At 47.5% G+C, this 21,454-nt stretch overlaps 1 protein-coding gene and 1 long non-coding RNA gene across 13 annotated transcripts in view; one reads left to right on the forward strand and one right to left on the reverse strand.

Annotated features, from left to right (window-relative positions):
* Positions 1-5,059, forward strand: part of LOC102404464 — a 30,706-nt gene extending 25,647 nt beyond the window's left edge. For 4 of the 5 annotated variants that reach the window (XR_003111350.3, XR_003111351.3, XR_003111348.3 and 1 more), the window contains exons 4-8: positions 137-209; positions 549-766; positions 1,078-1,156; positions 2,911-2,957; positions 4,712-5,059. This is a non-coding gene — a long non-coding RNA (uncharacterized LOC102404464). The remainder of the gene's footprint in view (positions 1-136; positions 210-548; positions 767-1,077; positions 1,157-2,910; positions 2,958-4,711) is intronic. The other variant, XR_006553311.2, reaches the window with a different exon arrangement.
* The window catches only part of ABLIM3 (actin binding LIM protein family member 3), a 137,958-nt gene that overhangs the window by 8,214 nt on the left and 108,290 nt on the right, over positions 1-21,454 (reverse strand). For 2 of the 8 annotated variants that reach the window (XM_025292448.3, XM_045166562.1), the window contains 10 exons: positions 16,788-16,943; positions 15,269-15,298; positions 14,654-14,783; positions 13,894-13,992; positions 12,510-12,557; positions 11,344-11,478; positions 9,861-9,925; positions 3,343-3,490; positions 2,144-2,173; positions 1,507-1,565 (listed from right to left, as the gene is read on the reverse strand). In XM_025292448.3, coding sequence (XP_025148233.1) covers positions 1,507-1,565; positions 2,144-2,173; positions 3,343-3,490; positions 9,861-9,925; positions 11,344-11,478; positions 12,510-12,557; positions 13,894-13,992; positions 14,654-14,783; positions 15,269-15,298; positions 16,788-16,943 — 900 coding nt within the window. The remainder of the gene's footprint in view (positions 1-1,506; positions 1,566-2,143; positions 2,174-3,342; positions 3,491-9,860; positions 9,926-11,343; positions 11,479-12,509; positions 12,558-13,893; positions 13,993-14,653; positions 14,784-15,268; positions 15,299-16,787; positions 16,944-21,454) is intronic. The other 6 variants (XM_044947494.2, XM_044947492.2, XM_044947493.2 and 3 more) reach the window with 6 other exon arrangements.

The raw sequence follows: 21,454 nt of genomic DNA on the forward strand, positions 1-21,454 counted from the left end.
TACACTTTCTTTCATTACTCAAGTATCATTTTTTCTATGAGATCTACCCTGACAACTCTGTCTAAAATTATAAGTCGCCCCTTCCCCAACTCGCCACCTTTCTTGTCCTGCTCAACTTCCCCCTTTTTTCCCACAGCACTTACTACCCTCTGCTGCTGCTGCCAAGTCACTTCAGTCGTGTCCGACTCTGTCTACACAGTGTGTATAAGGTGATTTGCATGCTACGTAGTAATACTTGCTTTCTGTTTCTCCCTACAAGAATATAAGCTCCAAGGGGCAAGGGTTTTTGTTTGATTTGGTCACTGGTATTCCAAGCACCCAGAGCAATGCCTGGCATACATAAATGACTTTCAGTATAAACATCTGTTCATGAACAAATGTCCAGGCTCTGGGCATGTTGAGGACAGGTTCTGTCTGTCCCCTGCTTGGGAGAGGGGATGGTATTAACACCCGCCATCTCTCTACCATGGAGCTCTGATCCCTTTTGTGTGCTTAACCCTAAAATTGTCTCTTATACAGTTAAGTCTTCCATTTCTGTCCCTTTGCAGTCTCTTCTCTACACAAGGGGGAGCCCATTAAAAATCTGAGTTGGATGGTGCAGCACACCCACGGGAAACCTTCTGAGTCTCTACCAGGGCTGGGCCCTAATGATACCTGTCTGGCTTCATCTCCACGCTCACTCCATTCCAGCCTCGTGTCCTCTCCACCGAGGGACTCTGACACGGTGCTTGCCTCTATTTGGGTGGCTCTTCCTCATCTTGGACAGGTGAGGTCGTCCCTCCCTGCACTCAGGCCTTTGTTTAAATTCACCCCTCTCTGACCTTCTCCAAATACACGTGACTGTTGACTTCAAGTCACACATGCACTTACAGGTCATCTGTCTCTCCAGCTAGAATGTGAGCTCCAAAGGAGCAGCAAATATGTGCACCGTAGACCCCCAGCATCCGGAACAGTGCTGGCCCTGTTCAGGGCCAGACAGTAATGAATGTCTGTCTTAATGTCCCTTCCCTCCCCCCATCCCTTGTCTAGTCACAGAGCCTCTTCTTTTGCCAACAAGCCATTTTCATTCCCTTTCAGTCCTTAAACCAACTCGGCTTCCATGAAGGTTTTACGCTGTAGGATATCTAAGAGTTCGGAAGGCTCCAGGCCACAGCAGGTGAGTCAGTCAGGTCAGGCTGTGGGGTCAGCTCGAATCCTGGCTCAGCACTTACTAGGAATGAGAGCTCAAGCAGGTCACTGCACCTGTCTGAACCTCCGTTTCTTCATCCACAAAATAGGTTATTAAAAATAGTAAGTGCCTCGCAGGGTTACAGTGAGTGGGTGCTCAGCATGGAGTAACTGCGCCCTAAATACCAGGCGCTCCCAGCCCTCCCACGGGCTCTCGTGTCACTGCACCTCTAGCCCCGAAGCCTGTCTAGGTTCCACCCGTTGTCATCACCCACGAGCGGACGCAGGAGCTGTGAACCGCTTGGGGATGATGTCCCCAGTGCATCCTCTCTTACTTACCCGGTGCAGCCCGTTTCTTCTGTAGGCAGGCAGGGAGGCGGATTTAGAGATGAGGGGATCTGAAAAGGAGCCAAGGCAATTACCAGAAGCCCCAAGCCAGGGTTTCCTCTCCCTGAGGTCATCTGGGTAAATGGCCAGAGTTACTCCCCACTTTCATGGGAAGGGGCATGGACAGGGGCTGCCAGCTCCTTCCACTGCTCTCCAGGCTTACAACTGACCATCTCAGGGGTGCCTCATCCTGGCAGAATTCAAGGCCCCCCCGAAGTACCCACTCACAGAGTCTTTTGGCCTTAAATGCTCGCATTTACACTCCTATGATGGACCCGTGTGTCCTGGCCACAGGGTGGCTCTGAACATAGGCCGTGGGATTGGAGTCGAGCTCAGAACTCAGATGAGCAGGCTCCCACATGGGTGGAAGATGTGTATGCTCTTTCTTTCTCTCTGGGAGCCATTGGGCATGGCAGCCCTGGTTCCAGAACCAAAGATTAAGGCCCACCATCTGACAAACTATGTCAGATGAGGACTGTGCTGGAACATCCATGCTGTATACTCATCACAGCTCAGGGGGCCCTGCAGCTGACTCGGCTCTGGCCCTCACACAACATGATGGTTGGAAGGTAGGGTGGGCAGAACGTACCGCTGTCAGCCAGGTAGTGGGACCGAGGGGCTGCAAGAGAGAGAAGTTGGAGATCAGTGCTCATGTTGACAGACAGAAACAGCTCTCATTCCTGGGCCACCCTGGCCGGCAGGGTGGAGGGCGTCTTCAGTGCCTCTTCCCACCGGTCAGTTTCTAACTGCTGCACCTGCAGCGGGTCCCTCCTCCTCAGGCCAGCATGCAGCCAAGCGCAGGTGCTCTGTGATAGTTGCTGCCCAGATGCCATTGAATGGAGCTAAATTTTGACCAGCTCTGACAGAAGAATGTACAGAGCCCAGAGCCAGGGGTTGAAAACAGTGCCCCTCAGTGGTCAAACAGGGGAACAGCTCATCAGTTCATCCCGGCTCTGCCATTAATAGATAGCCAGCTTCAGATTAGTAAATCATGCTTATCTGTAAGATAGGGAAGGACAGTGTCTCCTTTATGGGGTTCTTGTGAAAGATATAGGGCACAGTACAGTAAATATCAGTACAGGGTCTGACAGATACAAACCCTCCATAAAACTGGCTTTATCATCATCACATGACCTCACCTGGAGTCAAGGTGCAGTGCATACAGCCAAGAGGGGAAAAAGCTTATGGCCTGAGTCACTCTGTGTTGGGTCTGACTTTGGGCAAGAGCTCTCTCCTCTATGAAGTGGGTGGTAATAATCCCTCTACATTCTGGGTCTTTGTGAGGACCAGGGCTATAGTGTATCTGCAAATGCCCAGCACACTGGATTGTAATTGGTACCTTTGTTTATCCATCAGGTATTGACCTGAGACAGGATTTCTTGGCAGGACTGAATCCCACAGGGGTAAGTAAGAGATGAGGCAGGTAGAGCTATGTGTGGGTCCAGGAATAGGGAGGAGCTTACACTGAGAGACTCTCAGGGCAAAACGCTTGAATCAAGCCTCTGATTGTACACTTTCAGTGATGGAAGGCTCAACTACCTCAAGAGTCAGCCCCGTTTATCTTCAGACTATTAGAAGAGTTTTTTCTTTCTTTACATGGCACCTGACTGGAAGTCAAGCTTCAGATTGACCCAAAGAGGCAGAAGTGCCTCCTCAGGTCAGGGCATGGTCTTTAGCCTGTATTCTAGACCCTGGTGTGGCTGTGTAGGAGGTTAGATTCACTTAGGGAAGAACTGATGGGGAAGAAAGTGCCCCCCGCCCCCCAGCAGGCTCTGGGGCAGTGCTTACAGCCATTTAGGGACACATCGTAGCCAGCTGTGTGCAGGGCCTCCCGGCTGCTGGTGGAGCTCCGGGGCGGGGTCCAGGGGTCTGCATAGGAACTGGACCTGGCCTTCATCTCTTCCTTCAGAATCAGTCTGCCGATTCCGCTCTGGAGCTGGGGGTGGGAGAGGAGGAAGATGAAGTTAGAAGGAAACAAAGAACACTGAGCTGAAACAGGCTTGGGAAGAGCTGAAGGACCAGACTCTAGAGTGAACCTCTCACATTTTTTGCCTTCCCAGTGTCCCTCTACCTTCGTAGCATCCATGTTTTCTTTTGGGGGACTTCATTGGTCAGAGTGGGGCCCTGGTGGTGGGCACAGAAGTAAGACCTGGCCAACAACAGCATTGTTGTCCACAATGATTGTGGACAATCACTGTCCACAGTGATTGGTTCAGCGATGGACAGATGGCGCTAGCTAGACCAGGGAGAGCCTTCCTGGGACTCTTGGAATTGCTGGCACCCATTTTTAAAACACAGACTTTTTTTTTGGGGGGGGTGAAAGTCACAAACATAAAATTAACCATTTTAAAGAGACCACACAATACAGTGAGTGTCATTTAATACATTCCTGATACTGTGTAGCCACAACCTCCACCTATTTTCACATCATTTTTATCATTTTACCCCAAAAGACGACCCTCTACTCATTAAATGATCACTCTCTTTCCCCCCCTTTCCTTCTAGGCCTTGATAATCACCAGTCTCTGTTCTGTCTCTGTGGATTTAGCTCTTCTGGATATTCCATATAAGTGGAATTGTACCGTATGTGGGCTTTTGTGTCCGGCTTCTTTCACTAAGCATAGTGTTTGCAGGGTTCATACACTGTACCATGTATCAGCACCTCATTCTTTTTTTAGCTGATACTCTGTCATATGGATATGCCACGTTTTGTTTATTCATTCGTGAGTTGATGAACATTTGGGCTGCTTCCACCTCTTGGTTATTGTGAGTGGTACTGCCATGACCTGTGTGTATGTTATTGAGTACCAGTTTTCAATTCTTCTGGGTATATACCTAGGAATGGAATTGATGGGTCTGTGAACCAAGAACATCTCCTGCCATATCAATAACAAAGGATGTTGCAGCTATCAAACCAACCTCTGCAGCCACCCACCCCCCCACCCTCCACGGTGCACCCTGAGGGGATTCAGAAGGGAGTAAAACAGGATGCTGGCCCTAGATAGTTAAGGTGCATAACAAATGAATCATTTCAACGAGCCCAGACTCTTGCATCTTCCCATACATAGAAAAGGGCTAAATTCATTAACTTGAGATGTTTGTTTTTTCCTTAATTATAATCTTTTGATGTTTGACTATTTTTTGTCTTGTTTTACAGAAACTCCTTTATCTCCTGGTTCCTCCCTTACCTCTTCAGAACTGTGCCTCAGAGATATCTGAGAGCTTAGGTCCTTAGTGTCTGCTGAATAAAACATAATTCTCAACTTGTCAGTTGCATATATATATATATTTTTTTTGTCAACAGTTTTGGCAGCCACAAAGGGACCCAGAGCAGACTTTTCTCCTCTGCCTGAACTCTAAAGCCTCCAGAGCCTAGGTACCAGCAGAGGATTCTTGGGCCTGTCTGCCTCCTCAGAGTCCATATGAATTTGGGTGAATCTCTCCTGTTATTGGGCTTCCCTTGTGGCTCAGCTGGTAAAGAATCCACCTGCAATGCGGGAGACCTGGGTTCGATCCCTGGGTTGGGAAGATGCCCTGGAGAATTCCATGAAGTGTATAGTCCATGGGGTCCCAAAGAGTTGGACATGACTGACTTTCACTTCACTCTCCTATTATTGGCTGATGATCCTAAGTTTTATTCAGTGGTGTTAAACTCCTCACTGGAAGAGAGGTAGGTTATCCTTGAAACTTAGTTTCAAGAAGAGGTACCTGGGTTATCCTCTGTCTGAAGACACTGTGAAGACTTTTTGCCCAGTTTAGACACTGAGCGGGTTATCCTCAGTTGAAATACTGAGGAGACTTGGCTCAGTTGTAAGACCCTGAGTAAGGTTGGACAGAGTAATTATACAGACTGGCTTGTGGTTTTTCCTTGAATTGGATGCTTAGAGTTTGTCAAAATAAAAGTGAAGATATCTCATGAGAGCTTTCAGCTCAGAAGGAACATCACCTCCTGGCCGGCAATGGCTTTCTGAGGAAACTGAGAAACTTGTGGGAGTGACAGAGCTAAGTCCTCACACCGTGCAGCTGTACCTATAGGGTAACTCACTCTTTTTAATTAAAAACTTGCTTTCTATAGACATGCAAAAGAGCCGACCCCTCCATACTCCAGGCACCCGCAGTGGTCTCAGGATACTGAAGGGAGAAACCAAAACACAGGGCTAATAGGAGTCCAGGCTAAAATCTAGAGGGGTTAAGCTCACGTCAGCACAGTGGCTCACACCAGTCATCATTAGTGACTTTATTTGGACAAACTGACCTTGGAATGGGGAATACAGATTTCAAAACAAAAAGAATAAGGATTGGCAGGTTGCCAGCCTCTAAGACCCCAGCCAGATTTCTGCATGTACAAAACTTAATATTTACAAGTACTTACTTCATTAGGAATTGAAGGAACCCTTGTCCTGAAAATGACTAAGGCGGGGGTGGGGGTGGGGAGGGCCTCTTCTATTGAGTACACAGTTAAATTAGAGAAAGCCGTCTTGATAAAACATCTTTACAGAATTCTGACCTTAAAGAAACAAAAGCCCTTCTAGGGAGAACTTGCATTTCTGTCCCCGCGTCTTTGAGATCTAAGTATTCTACCTGATTTTCTTAGGCATTTTGTGTATGTGTCATCAGTGTGGGCTGTATTCATATTTCTGATTTTTAGAAACTTGCAGGACAAAGACAGTTGCTTTTAATTCTCAAAAATGGTCTACTGTCTAAATGATATTAAGTCTTTTTCACAAAGAGCAAGGCCATAGTAATCTGAGCAAGCACATTTAACTTATTCCAACTGTTATTTATAAACTAGTAAGTTTATATTGTAATACCTAATTCATAACTAAGTTTTTAAGGTGAAGCTAATGTAAATATACATATACATTACATGAGGTGTCTCTACCTCCAGAAAATACTGTCAAAATTAAATTTATAAAAGAACTATTTAATTAGCTTAAAAGTAAGTGGTTACAAATTAAATACCTCTAAACAAAATGCAACTGGCCAGAATGAATTTCACGTTCATTTAGGAAATATTCAATATTAAATTAATACCTGGTATTAAAGCTAACTTAAGCTTGCTGGTTTAATTAAGACAGACATTTCTTACTTTTGTACCAAGCTTTACTGAAGGTCAGTAAGTTCATGTTATTTCTGTTGCAGCGTTTGTCAGCAAAAAAAAAATTGGTATGATGATATTTTTGCAAGTTATAAAAATAAAGGTATATGAGATTAAAGTTTTCAGGTGAACCCTTTAGGAATAATTATGATTTGGGTTTTTAACTGCTTTTGAACTGCGTTATTGGAGAAGACTCTTGAGAGTCCCTTGGACTGCAAGGAGATCCAACCAGTCCATCCTAAAGGAAATCATTGGAAAGGCTGATGCTGAAACTCCAATATTTTGGCCACTTGATGCAAAGAACTGACTCCTTGGAAAAGACCCTGATGCTGGGAAAGATTGAAGGCAGGAGGCGATGGGGAAGACAGAGGATGAGATGATTGGATGGCATCACCAACTCGATAGACATGAGTTTGAGTAAGCTCTGGGAGTTGGTGATGGACAGGAAGCCTGGCCTGCTGTAGTCCATGGGGTTGCAAAGAGTAGGACACGACTGAGCGAGTGAACTGAACTGATGATTTGGGTGTATTGATTTAAAATAGTTTCTGCAGATTTTTGGTAACTTAAAACTTTAGAGTTTTTCCTATTAATTTAAAATTTTTCTTTCATACTGGAGTATAGGTGATTTACCATGCTGTGTTAGTTTCAGGTGTATCGATAAATGATTCAATTATACATATAAATATATCCATTTTTCAGATTCTTTTTCCATAAAGGTTATTATAGAATATTGAGTTCCCCGTGCTATACAGTAGGTCAAAAGGACAAAACATTTCAAAAACAAATACAAATCACTTATAGAAAAAGAATCTCATACAACCTGTCAAAAGCAGTATTCCAAGAAAACTTTGTTCTCTTAACAGAGAGAGGAACCAAATCCAGTCTTGTACCAGCCTACCTCTAATAGTAATATGCAGTTACCTGTATTTGTTTTTGAAATTGTCACTTTGGTTAAGTAAGTATTGTTTCACAGTGATCTATGATCCTATTTGGCCAAGCTTTTTTAACCTTTGTGATATTTTTGACAAATTTCCCAAAGAACAAATTCTAACTGAAGTTATTTGATCCCTAGCTAACTCTGGGATGCTTCAAAGAAATTCTGAGGCATCTCAGAAATTGGTATTTATTTGGCATGTTATTAATAAATCAGGGGTCTCCAGCCTCTGGGCCATGGACTGGTACCTTCTGCCAGATCAGTGGTGGCCAGATTAGAAATAAAGTGCATAATAAATGTAATGTACTTGAATCATCCTGAAACCATCCCCCTGGTCCATGGAAAAATTATCTTCCATAGAATAGTCCCTGGTGCCAAAGGCTGGGGACTGTCAAGGTTATATTGTATGGGTAAATATCATTAATATAGATATTCCAAAATTTATATGGAGTTCCTGAAAATCTGATATGTCCTACTATAAAGTTATAAGCCATAATTCTAGTTATCTTAAAATGTTCTATATCACAGAAATATCCAAGTATCTTGTCAGTTATAATAAGTCAGATCTTTAACCTTACCAGTTTAAGTCTTGGTTTTTATTTATTTATTTATTTTTATTTTTTAAGTCTTGTTGTTTATAGACAATCACTGTTTTACTCTGACACTTCTATAAAATGAAAATCTTAAAAAAGATTCATTAAAAATGACTTTTGATAAGCATAAGTTTCTGATAACTTTTAGATCATACTCCTGAACTGGGTAAGAAATTTAAAAACGAATGGAAAACCTAACAACTTCATCGAGATGAACAGGAATTAATTACATGGGACTGAATGATTGATAAATATGATTGATAATTTTATGACTTTTTCTGATATTTACTGATTTTTAATTTATGTTTTCCAGAAAAACTTTCCTCTTACACTATGACCTACAGCAAGTTGATAAAGTATACCTTTGTAAACAAAGATGAAACATTTACCTTTGTTTCTCTACCTGATCCTTCCAGAATTTGGCTTTTCCAGCTGGATTCCCTGTGGACTTGATGACTTGTTTTGACCAGATTACAACTAGTTATACTAATTACTCTTTTAGCTTGTTCTCTCTTGTTGTTTTCAAATTATTTATACTTTGTGCCTCTCTCTGGTGCACAATCAGTTTATTAATGTTACCAGCTGTATTGCTTATATTCTGTTTTATAAGATTGTTATCTCTTACATTACCAATGTGTAATCAAGCCTCCAACAAATTTAATGTTATCTCAAGGCAGTTGATCATGTACATAACTCTACATACAATAATTGTAATTGTGCAACTCTAGATATGGGAGGAAGGAACAAGGGAAAACATTTCCTGGATCATAACAGACTAGTAAGACACATGACCCAGAGACTTTTAGATTATCAGCAGGGCCCAATCCAGGGAAAATCAGCACATTCAGTGGTCTGTCAACAGAATCTTTGCCTGATCTAGGAATGCACCTTCCTGGCACCAAGGGACAAAATCAGTCATGCAGTACCTCCCGAATTGGTCAAATTTATTACCAAGAGGAAGCACTGTGAGCAAAGAATGTCACCTGCCATATCAATAAACAAAGGATGTTGCTGCCACCAACCTCTGTGGCTTGTCTCAGTGGTATACCCTGAGGGGGTTCAGGATGGAGAAAAATAGGATACTGACCTTAGACAGTTAAGGTGCAAATTAAGGAATGATTTCAGTGAGCCCAGTCCCTTGCATCTTCCCATACATAGAAAAGGGCTAAATTCATTACCTGGAAATGTCTGTTTTTTCTTTAGTCAGCAGCAATCTTTTGATGTTCAACTTCCTGATTTTTTTTTTGGAAAAAACTATATATCCTGGCTCTTCCCTTACCTCTTTGGAATACTATCTCAGAGCTATCTGAGGCTGAATCCTGGGCTTAGGTCCTCAGTATATCTGGTGAATAAAACATAATTCGTACCTTTCAGGTGGTGTGTGTGTTTTCCGTCGAGAGTTCCTGTTGTAATTCCTGGAACTTTGTGAGGGCCACAGACTCCCTCAGCCGCTGCACCGCCTTCCATTCCCACCAGCAATATACAAGTCACTGGTACCCACTGACCACCTGATGGCAGGAATAACCTACAGCTAATCCTACCAGCCGACTTTTCTGTTATGCCAAGTTTTGCATTTCTTTTTTTCTATCATAGTTTGCATTTGGTTTCTGTCCCTCACAAATGAAAAAGCCCTCAGCGATGAACCATGGCAGCGTCTCATCCAGTGGTGTGGCCTGCTTACCTTGTGCATACTGCGGTCAAAGTCGTCCTCCTCTCCTCCAGATGAGAATCTTCTGGCTCGGGGCACTGCCGGAAAGACAGCTAGGATCAGCCCCTGCCCTGGGGAGAGGGCGTGGGGGGCAGCACAGCCTTCGCAGGGGGTTTCTGCTTGGCGCTACCACTTTCTAGATGGGCGACCCCTCACAAGTGCACTTTGCCTTCTCCGTGGGCCTCCCTGTATTGAGACGCCCAGTGTCCCTTCCCATTCTTAGGCTGGAAAGCGCCGGCAAAGCTAACAGCCCAGACAGAGTTAATAAACCACGATGTTAGGACTCATGCTGACACTGGCAGGAAAGGTGTTCTCTCTGCCAAGGGCAGGGGGTCAGCCTGGACCCGCCAGAGCTCATCCTGGCATGAGGACAGTCAGCCTGAGGCTGGAGCCACCCAGCCCTGAGGACTGCTCAGGTCCTGGTGGTTCCCACCCACCTCTAGATCCAGCTGTACCCCAGAAACTTCCAGTCACCTGACCCAGGAAATCCTTGTTTCACCTCAAGCCATTTGGAGATTTATTTTTAATATTGTTTCTCCTTTTTTTGTGATTGAGATAGTCTCATCTAAGATTCCCCTCTGAACACTGTCTCCTGTGGACACTGCCCACTCCTCCACTCTGGGTTACATCTGTGCTTGTGTCTAACTCTTTTCCAAATGGAGAATTCTTTGAGAGTAGGGCAGGGTCACCTCTGAGCTCCCATGAAACTTTGCTCAAAATAGACATTCATTACTAAAGGTACCTGCTGAAGCAAAGTGGCACTTAATGACAGCTCCTCCCCATACTTGAAAGAAACACGCTCTGGTGGGCTGGCACCTTGAGGACCATTAAGACCCCCCGCCAGGTGCCTATGAGAGCCTTCCATTGCCCACCATCCTCTCTTTTCCATGCTCCAAACCATTTCCCACCGACAGCCAAAGTGGTCTCTTAGAAACAGAAATCTGATCATGCCACCACTTTTTAACAACTTCCTACTATTTTGGATAAAGATCAAAATCTTCCAGGCCCTGTGGTATCTGGTCTCTCACCCCCACCCCCGCCCTTCCCTCTCTGAGCTCAAAGTTAAGCTGATAGGCTTTCCTTTGCTCCAGTAGAGCCCATCCTCCGATCCTGCGTCTTTGCAGCTGTGTTTCTACATCCTGTAGGCTTAGCTGCTCCTCACCCTTCCTGTGGCAGCCGAGGCTCTGCATTTAAGAAGCTTCTGTCATCTTCCAGGCTGCATGGCACTCCCCGGCCATCAGCTCTCTACCTGCTGTACCTCACCACCCTCTCCAGTTGGGGCCTATGTCTTGTCTACAAGGCCAGGACCCGCTCTTGTTTGCTTTCCAGTGTCTCCTGAAGGCCTATGACTGCCCTCAGTACGTGTTTGCTGAGTAAATGCATTATTGTGTGAAGGAATGGCGACTGTCTGTCCTAGCCCTCTGTGTCCTGGCTCCCTTGTGGAGGGGGGTGGTACCTTTGGGGGACCCGTGGTAGGTCCAGTACTCAGACTCCGTCGCGTAGTAGGGGTCTGGCGAGTAGGCTGGACTGTACTTAGAGGCCTGGCTGATGTCTTCACTTGTTTTGCTCTTGGTTGCTGTCGACAAATCACCTGCAAAGGACCCGGAGAGAGAGCTTCAGGGAGGCTGATGTCCTAGGAAGAGTGTCTTGGACACACAGTCCCTTTTCACTGGGCTCCAACCCAGGGGAGGGAAGCCACATCCAGGCCAGGGTCTGGGACATGGGCGTTAGAGCTGGAAAACACTGAGGTCAAGCCTCTCATTTCACAGTTGGGAATCTGAACACCTGAGGGGGAGAGCCTTGCTCAGACCACACAGCGAGTGAGACCGGAACTGGATCAGAATGAACATGTCTCAACAGTGGTTCCCTCTCAACAGTGGTTCCCACTCTGAGCACAGGTAGGAGTCATGAATGAAGCGGGTTACAGTGCAGAGTCCTGTAGCTACACACTTAGTATTTCTAATTAAGGAAGTCTAGGGCAGGGGAGGGGTCGGGGTATCTGATTGGTAAATAAATTTCGGGTGCAGGTGGTCCACAGGCCATTCTATAAGAAACACTAAATGGATGAATGAATGAAGGCACCCTCAGCCCCTTTCTCATCCACACCCCGTCTCCAGGCCTTCAGGCATGTACTCCCAGGCCATGGTGACAGAGAACAGCTTAGAGCAGTGGTTCCCAAGCTGGGCTGGACATTAGAATCACCCGGAGAAACTGTTACAAATACACAACTTGGATTAAGTCCGGGGTGGGGCCCAGGAACCTGTATGCATCCCACGGGATTCTAACGGACCTCCAAGTTTGAGGACGGATGCCTGGGAGTGTCACTCCCCCAGGGCCCCTGCATTTGACAAGGGTTACTCTGACCATGGACCTTAGGACACCAGCCAGCAGGGAAGGATAGGGGTGAGGGGAGGTGAGATGGTGGGAAGGACAGAGGGGATACAGGCCTTCCTTGCCCTTTTGAAATGACACCAAACCCCACCCAAGGCCACCATGAGTGAGCAGCCGACACAGACTGAGTTGGATCCTTGTCAGCGTCCCTCTCAGTGGCCCTGCCGAGCCACCTGCACAGGTTATTAACTGCCCCTCCCCTTGCCGAGCCCTCTCCGCCCCTGACCATACCATGCCGCTTGTAGATTGGGGGTTTCCGGTAGATGTTACTTTCTCCAGCTGCCAGACAGACCAGGGAGGGACAGTGAAAAGGAGAGAGAAAGATAGGAGAACAGGAGACAGCAGTTGGTCAGTCGGTCCCAGAAGAGAGGTGCTTAGCAGCTTCTGAGGCTTTTCCCACCCTTCCCCGTGGACTTCCTCTTCTAAAGGTGAGCCTCCAACCTCATCCCATCCGGTTCCAGGCAAGAAGAGGGGAAACGGGGTGGATGGATTCAAACGGGGCTGAGGCAGGGGCTTGGGCTGGAATGGTGGGCATGCGGGTTAAAGGCAGGCTTGTGCTCAGCAAGACTCCGTGCGGGAAGGTGCCCCCATCTCCACCCGGCGGCCATGCCTCATTGCACATGGACGTCCCCAGAACCTTTCAGCCACGGTTCGGCACTCTCGCCACCCCCACCCTCCACCCAAATAGACCAGATGAGAACTTTCTGGGGCAACTGAGAATGGTGTAGAAGACACGCAGGACCAACTTCTGGGAAAAAGTGGGTGGGCAGTGAAAACCTGGGCTCAGAGCTGGGAGACCGGGGCCTAGGCCTGGCTCTGCTGAACTTAGGGTAAGACCTTTTCCACGGGCCCCCACCCTGTGCCTTCCTCTACCTTCCCATCACCTTCCCTCATGCTCACCACCTCCAGCCGCTCTGGCCTGCTGCAGGCAGTGTTTTAGGGCCTTTGGACTGGCTCTTTCCTCCACCCAGGATGTTTACCCTGGGATATCTTTGGCTTCAATGTCACCGCCTCCAAGAAGTCCTTCCTGACTGCCTCACCTAGCCCAGGCTCCTCCACCCTGTCACTTTACCACAGCGCCCTGTTTTTATTTCATTTAGCACCCATCTCCTGAAATTATACTTTTACTTATTTGTTTACTTATTTATTAGCTCTCTTCCCACATTAGAACTTAAAACACTCTGAAGGCAGGAAGTGGGCTGGTTTGAGCACAGCTGCACCTTCAGAATCCAGAACAGGGCTGGCTGTCTGGAAGGAACAACTCAGGCTCCAGGAAGCTAAGTCCCTGTCCTGAGGTCATGAGCTTATAAGCAGCAGAATCAAAGATTCAGTCCCAAGAGTTTTGGTGCAAAAGCCCATGACCTTTAGCATGGTTACTGCCACGTCCCATCACAGCCCTCAGACCTTCTAGGCACTTCCCTGGACTGCTTCCTGGTGGTCCTGATCAAGGTTGGTTCTGTCTTGTGGATGGGCTAAGGTTAGTGGGCATGTTGGAGCTGGAGGTGGGCTAGTGCAGGTGACTGGTTAGGGAGGGTCCCCAGCACCCATTTCTCCTCGGTGCTGGTGACCCCATGGAGCATGCACCCATGCTGGGAATTCCAGGCTGGCAGCCTACCTGGGATGTGAAAGTGCTTGGGAGCCTGGTAAGAGGTTGGAGTGGAGGACCTCACATCTAACTGGCTATGGTATGGAGAGCTCCGGCCACTCTCGGGCCCTGGAGCGCGCAGGCAGTGGTCCCCAGAGAGAACAGAGGCACAGAGAAAACAGGCATTAATGCAGCGGCGGCAGTGACGGCAGCAGCGAGGTGGCGACGGCAGGATGCGGGGGTGCTGTGCTCTCATGCACGCGTCTGCAGAAACAGGCTTGGCCCCGTTGTCCTGCTCCACCCCCAAGTCAGATTTTGTGGGTTGTTAAGAACCAACAGCACTGAGCATCTTTGCGGCTCTTAGCGCCCCACCTGGGCCACTCCCTTAATCGCTCTGCCCACTTCATCCCTAACCACTGAGTGGCCCTTGGTCGAGCCAGGCCACTCTGGCCCTCTGGTCCTACCCTCTGGATGGGACAGGACAAACGACGGAGATGCAGGCGTCTTTTCTCAGCCAGGGTGGCTGGGCAGTCTGCCACTTCCCCTGCCCCCAACCCCAGCAGCGCACCACCCACCTCCCATGGCATCTCAGTGCCACGTATCCCTCCTCTTCCCCTGCCAGGGGCATTGGCGGGGACTTGGCGAGGCCTGGGTGCCACAGGCCTCCCGGGAACCATGCTGCGATGGCGATGTCCCATGGAACCCCATGCTGTCTCCACAGCTGGGGACGTAAACCACAGTACTGTCCCTTGGCTTTTCCTGTCCCTTTGGGGGCTTCCCCCTTCCTTACCGGAGCGGTAGTAGTGATGAGGTGAGCGGGAGAAGGTGGGGGACATGCCCTGCCGGCTGTAGGTGGGGGAGTCGATGTATCCTGGGCTGGAGGCCCGTCTCTGCCGGAGGTCCAGGTTCTCATAGATGTCCTGAAGGGGAGGAAGCAGGGTCATGAGCAAGACCTGCATTAGGGGGGCCTGGAGCCAAGGGTCCAGCAGGCAGCAGGGGGAGTGACGTGACTCTGGGATCCCTGGGGGCTGAAGCACGGTGCTGCCCTCCTGAATACAGGCGCCCCCTCCCTGGGTGACGCGCAGCCCGAGAGGCTGCAGTGGCTTCTCAGGGCCTTCGCTCGCTCCCACACACCCTTGAATACAACCCATAGGTCAAGTCCCAGGGATCTGACGGAGGATCACAGAAGCATCAGGGAGGCCATCCCTGGAAGGAAGGTTCTCCCCGCCATCTCTGCCCTTAAAGTCACTGCCACTTCCTCCGGGTCATGCTCTTAACTCTCCCCATCTCTGCTCAGGTTGTGGGAGCACCTTTGGAGGCTGTGCAAGAGCTAAATCAGGAGTCTGCTTGGTCAGCATAAAAGGACACGATTCTAGAAAAGGTCTCCCGGAACCAGCTTAATTACCTGGGAATAGGGAGATAAGGTTCCCAGCGACTTGGAGGCGAAGTTTGAAGGCAGCCGTGGAAGGAGCGAAAGGAGAGAGGAGGGTGAGAGGGAGGGACAGAGAGTGGTTACACGGAGCAGAGAGAGGCCTGCAGCTGCCCCCCAGCCCCCCACCCCGGATAACACTTCACCTGCCAGGATGTCAGTGGTGCTCATGGGTGGGAGGGAACCTTGAGATCCTGTTCCCAAGAGGGGACGAGGGGGCTCGGGGCCCCTTGGGAAAGGATTGGTAGGGTCTTCACTGGGACCCCAGTTTCCCCACTGCAAGCTCAGAGCCAGTCCATGGCCCTTCTCTGTCCCTCCATCAGTTCACGCCCCCTCTGTGGTTCAGACGACAGGGCCCAGGGCAGGGGTCCCAAATGCAGGGCCAAGCAAGAGCCAGGCTGGTGCCATCAAGGCAGGAGTGGCAGGGAGCTGGAAGCTGGGTTGGAAGGCATTGCCTGCAGAGGGGATGGCGCTCAGTTCCTGGGCACCCAGGCCAGCCCCATGCTAACACAGCTTCTTATTTCCAAGACAAGACAGAAGAGCAGACACCTATGTGAAATCTCCTAATGTCTAAATGTTGATAACTAATTTACATTTTTAAAAGACACTCTGTGAGTGAAACAAAACACATCTAGAGCTGGCCTGTGGCTCCCCGTTTGCCATCTCTGGTTTCAGGAGACTCAGCTTCTACCAAATTCTTGGTTTCCTTTTACTGGTCCATTTCAGAGGCCAGAACTCAAAGAATCTCAGCCCTGGGCTCTTAACCAAATGAAACCCCATCCTCCTTAAGAGAGGAAGGGGTCAGCAGCGAAGTGGGGACAAGACCAGGGCCCCTTCTAAAGTGCCAGATGATCTCAGCGCAGGGGCCTGGGGTGGGTTAGACACCTCCTGGGGTGTCTGCTGCCAGGACCTCTGGTAGTAGCATCATTGCCTGCCCCAGAGAATGCTTTTTCTTGTCCAGCAGCCATTTAGTTATTTCAAAGCCCTTCTGATGCTGCCTTTTTATAAGAGTGTCTCTTGCCCTGAGCACAGGCCAGGGGCAACACTCAGAGAACCTACCTAACCAGGGTTTATAAACTTAACTGGCCTCTGAGCCTGGCTGGTGATGAGAGCTGGAGGCTGTGTATAAAACCTCTCCACTGTAAGAGGAAAAACAGCTCAAGCAATAAGTGGTTCTTGGCTTTAATGTTGGGGTTCTCAGGGTGTAGTGGGGATCAGAGAGAATTGGGGAGCCAGTGACCTGCCTACAGAGGGTGCTGCTCCCCATCTCCAGGTGGTGGAAATACTGGGGTAGTGTTGCCAGTTCTGCTCTTTCAAGAAAAGCCAGATTTTGGATGAAATGGCTTGATTTTTAAGTGTTGACTATAAAAACCAGTTTAAAAGAGTCTGGGGGCAACCACTATGGAGGCCTCAGTCTCTGTGATTGAGGGGCCTGGGGACCCCGTGGGCTCTCCTTCTCCTCCAACGGCCCCAGAGAGAGGGCGAGACCCCGTACCTCTCCATAGCCACACCTCTCCAGCATCTCGTCGGACGTGTATCTGGAATGAGGCTCGTAGGAAATGAGGTCAGGGCGTTGTACCTCGTAGATTGACTTAACCTTGGGGAGAGCTGCCAGGTCTTTGTAATTAAGGATCTCATTATCCACTTTAGCCTGAGGAAGAGGGAAATGGATAGGAAAGAAGCAGAAAGATAAGCGGGAAAGGAGAGTGGAAATAAAAGCCAGGCACAGAGGGAATGAGCCTCTTCAGTCAAGATGGAAGACTCAGAAAATGTGAAAATAAGACAGGTCATTCATTCCACCCAGGCTGACGGTCACTGAGCACATGTGTGTGCTGTCCTGTGCTGTACAGGAATGACCTTTTCTAAATGTTAGGTCACTTCTGTGAAAGAAGAGTCAACATTGTTCCTATTTTTTAGAATAAAAAATTTTTAAACTTGTATGGAAACACAAAAGACCCTGAATAACCAAAACAATCCTGAGAAAGAAAAACAAAGCTGGAGGAATCAGGCTCTCTGACTTCAGACTATACTACAAAGCTACAGCAATCAAAACAGTTTGGTACTGGCACAAAAACAGAAATATATCAATGGAACAGGACAGAAATGCCAGAAATAAACCCATGCACCAATGGTCAATTAATCTACCACAAAAGAGGCAAGAATATACTATGGAGAAAAAGTCTCTTCAATAAGTGGTGTTGGGAAAACTGGATCTACATGTAAAAGAATGAAATTAGAACATTCTTTAACATCATATATTGTTGTTGCTGTTTAGTCACTAAGTCAAACTCTTTGTAACCCCAAGGAGTGTAGCCCACCAGGCTCCTCTGTCCATAGGATTTCCTAGGCAAGGAAATCCCATGAGTTGCCATTTCCTTCTTGAGGGGGTCTTCCTGATTCAGGGATCAAAACTGTGCCTCCTGAATTGGCAGGTGGATTCTTTATCACTGAGCACCAAGGAAGCCCAACATCATACATAAACTCAAAATGGACTAAAAACCTAAATTTGAGACCAGATAATATAAAACTCTTAGAGGAAAACAGGCAAAATACTCTTTGACATAAATCATAGCAATACCTTTTTGGATCTACCTCATCAGTTCAGTTCAGTTCAGTCACTCAGTTGTGTCCGACTCTTTGTGACGCCATGAATCGCAGCATGCCAGGCCTCCCTGTCCATCACCAACTCCCGGAGTTCATCCAGACTCACGTCCATCGAGTCAGTGATGCCATCCAGCCATCTCATCCTCTGGCGTCCCCTTCTCCTCCTGCCCCCAATCCCTCCCAGCATCAGAGTCTTTTCCAATGAGTCAACTCTTCGCTTGAGGTGGCCAAAGTACTGGAGTTTCAGCTTTAGCATCATTCTTTCCAAAGAAATCCCAGGGCTGATCTCCTTCAGAATGGACTGGTTGGATCTCCTTGCAGTCCAAGGGACTCTCAAGAGTCTTCTCCAACACCACAGTTCAAAAGCATCAATTCTTCGGTGTTCAGCTTTCTTCACAGTCCAACTCTCACATCCATACATGACCACAGGAAAAACCATAGCCTTGACTAGACGGACCTTTGTTGGCAAAGTAATGTCTCTGCTTTTGAATGTGCTATCTAGGTTGGTCATAACTTTCCTTCCAAGGAGTAAGCGTCTTTTAATTTCATGGCTGCAGTCACCATCCTGCAGTGATTTTGGAGCCCCCCAAAATAAAGTCTGACACTGTTTCCACTGTTTCCCCATCTATTTCCCATGAAGTGATGGGACCAGATGCCATGATCTACCTCACAGAGTAATGAAAATAAGAGCAAAAATAAACAAATGGAATCTAATTAAACTTAGAAATTTTTGCACAGCAAAGGGAAATCAAACAAAACAAAAAGATAACCCACAGAATGGGAGAAAATATTTGCAAATGAAGTGACCAATAAGGGATTAATCTCCAAAATACACAAATAGCTCATATAGCTGAATATCAAAGAAAACAAAACAAACAATTCAATAAAAAAATAGGCAGAAAATCTAAGTAGACATTTCTCCAAAGAAGACATACAGATGGCCAAGAGGCACATGAGAAGGTGCTCAACATTGCTAATTATGAAAAATGCAAATCAAAACTACAATGAGATATCACCGCACACCAGTCGAGTAGCCATCATCAAAAAGTTGACAGATAGTAATTTCTGCAGAGAGTGTGGAGAAAAGGGAACCCTCCTACATTGTTGGTGGGAATATAAATTGGTATAACCACTACAGAGAACAGTATAGAGGTTCCTTAGAAAACTAGAAATAGAGTTAGCATATGATCAGCAATCTCATTCCTGAGCATATACCCACGGAAAACCGTGCTTCAAAAAGACACATGCAGCCCAGTGTTCACTGCAGCACTATTTACAGCAGTCAAGACATGGAGACAACCCAAGTGTCCATCAACAGAGAAAGGGACACACACAGCGGAGTCTCAGCCATAGGAAGAAGGAAATAATACCATTTACAGCAACATGAACGAACCTGGAGGTTGCCATACTAAGTGAAATAAGTCAGACAGAGAAAGACAAATACCACATGATATCACTTATATGTGGAATCTAAAAAAATGATACAAATGAACATAACAGACTCACAGACTTCGAAAGCAGACTTACGGTTGTCAAGGTAGAGGGGAGGGATAGACTGCGAGTTTGGGACTGACAAATACTCACTAGTATATATGGAATGAATAGTCCACAGGGACCTACTATATAGCACAGGGAACTCTACTCAATATTCTGTAATGGGAAAAGAATCTGAAAAAGAATGGATATGTGTATATGTACAGCTGAGTAACTTTGTTGTACACCTGAAACTCACACAATATTGTAAATCAACTATTCTCCAATATAACATAAAAATTAAATAAAATATTATCCCTATTTTCCAGATGAGGAAATTATAGCCCCGAAGATCCTCTAACTTGTACCACTTAACCAGTAGGGCTGAATCCAGCCTTCCAAGCCCACACAATGAGGGCATCCTTGAAGAAGATGCTGAAGATGTAAAGACAGAATTAATCATGATAGTAAAACACCAGTGAACATGTGGTGACCATCTATGAGAAACCAGATTGCATCCTAAGTCCCTTCTGTAGATTAACTGAGTTAATAGAACTCCCAGCTTTAACAGTGCATACTAATATTATCCTCATTTTTGCATAAGGAAACAGGCACAGAGAAATCAATGAACTCACCCAAGGTGACATAGCTAATAAGTAGCAATACTAGACTTCAAGCCCAGGCAGTCTAGCCTGGGAGCCTGCCCCCTCCACTGGCCTCTCCTGGCTTCCCGGGATGCTGAGATTGCTGCACTCAGAGAGCTGCTCCTCGCACTGAACTGAAGCGAGCCTCTATCAACCACCTGACTTCGCCTGAGTGCAGCCCTCGGGAAGCACAAGGGCTGAGGGACAGCTTCCCCTGCTGGGGACAGCGCCCATCTCATGGCATGCGAAGCCATGTCCTTTCTGTGTCTGCATCCTCCAGCCATTCCCTGTTTCTGGCCACCCGGTTTCCACTGTGGTCAATCAGAATCTGCCTCCCGAAACCACTGTGGCTTACGAGGTCCTGAGGTGAGGTAGATTAAGAGAGAATGCAGAGACTGTATTATTGTATAATATTCTCCCAGTACCTGGGGGGTGGAAGTCTCAGGAGTCAAGACTGCCATAGAGACAGCAACTTTCATAAAGACCTTAGGCCTGTTGACATTTTAAACACTTCCCAAGGCCCTTCCACTCCTCCATCCCCATCCCATCCTGCTGCTGTCTGGGCACTGTGCTGTTCATTTTCTGCTCAACTGAGACCCACAGCCCACTCCTCCTGACCCTGCTCTGAGCTCTGAGGTCCCACGGACTGTACTGCAGGCGCTCTGGTTGTCAGCTGGGTTTGGTCAACAGGGGGCGCCCGCAGGTTGACACTGAGTGGAGAGAGGGGCTGCGTACGTGTCTCCCTTGCATGGCCCTGCCCGCCCTTAGTGGACTTGACTCCTGTCCTGGCTGCTCTGCCACAGCTCCAGCCTGGCCAGTCCTTCCCTTTAGGCCGGGGGTGGCGACGCCCTTCTGCCACAGTAGGTTTCATGGGTACATGCTCCCTTCACACTTACACCCCTTGAACCATGCCATCTCATTTCTGCTAGACTCTGCCCAGGTCAGATGCCCACGTCTGAACCAATCTGGGGGTGTGTGGGTAAGAGAACCTTATCAGGAGACTCCACTTGCTGAATTAACTGCTGCCTTTTGTCCTGGGATGCTAGATCTTGACCTTGAGAGTTCTTGGCATCTTACAGACTTGTCAATATCAGAAGCATCCTAACATAATTAGCTGGAAGGAAGGAAGGAAGAGAACACATTGGGCTGGGGATGATTCTAGCCGTCAGTGGGGAGTGCAGCAAAGTTTGAAAGAACCTACCCCTCCAGGTTCATGGATCATCCTAATACCAAACCTCCAAATTTATGAACATGAAGCCAATACTTGATCTTTCTGCCTATTATGAAATGCCCTAGAAGTGGCTGAATGGATTCTTCCTTGAATTTGGAAACCATGCTTTCAATGGTCTGACTTAAACAAGGCTCACATGACAAGGGCAGTCACTTCCCAGAGCAGCTGGAGGTGAGAGCAGGGGAATACAGGAGAGATACACAGGCTGGT

This window comes from Bubalus bubalis, chromosome 9, assembly GCF_019923935.1.
Source record: "Bubalus bubalis isolate 160015118507 breed Murrah chromosome 9, NDDB_SH_1, whole genome shotgun sequence".
NCBI lineage: Eukaryota > Metazoa > Chordata > Mammalia > Artiodactyla > Bovidae > Bubalus > Bubalus bubalis.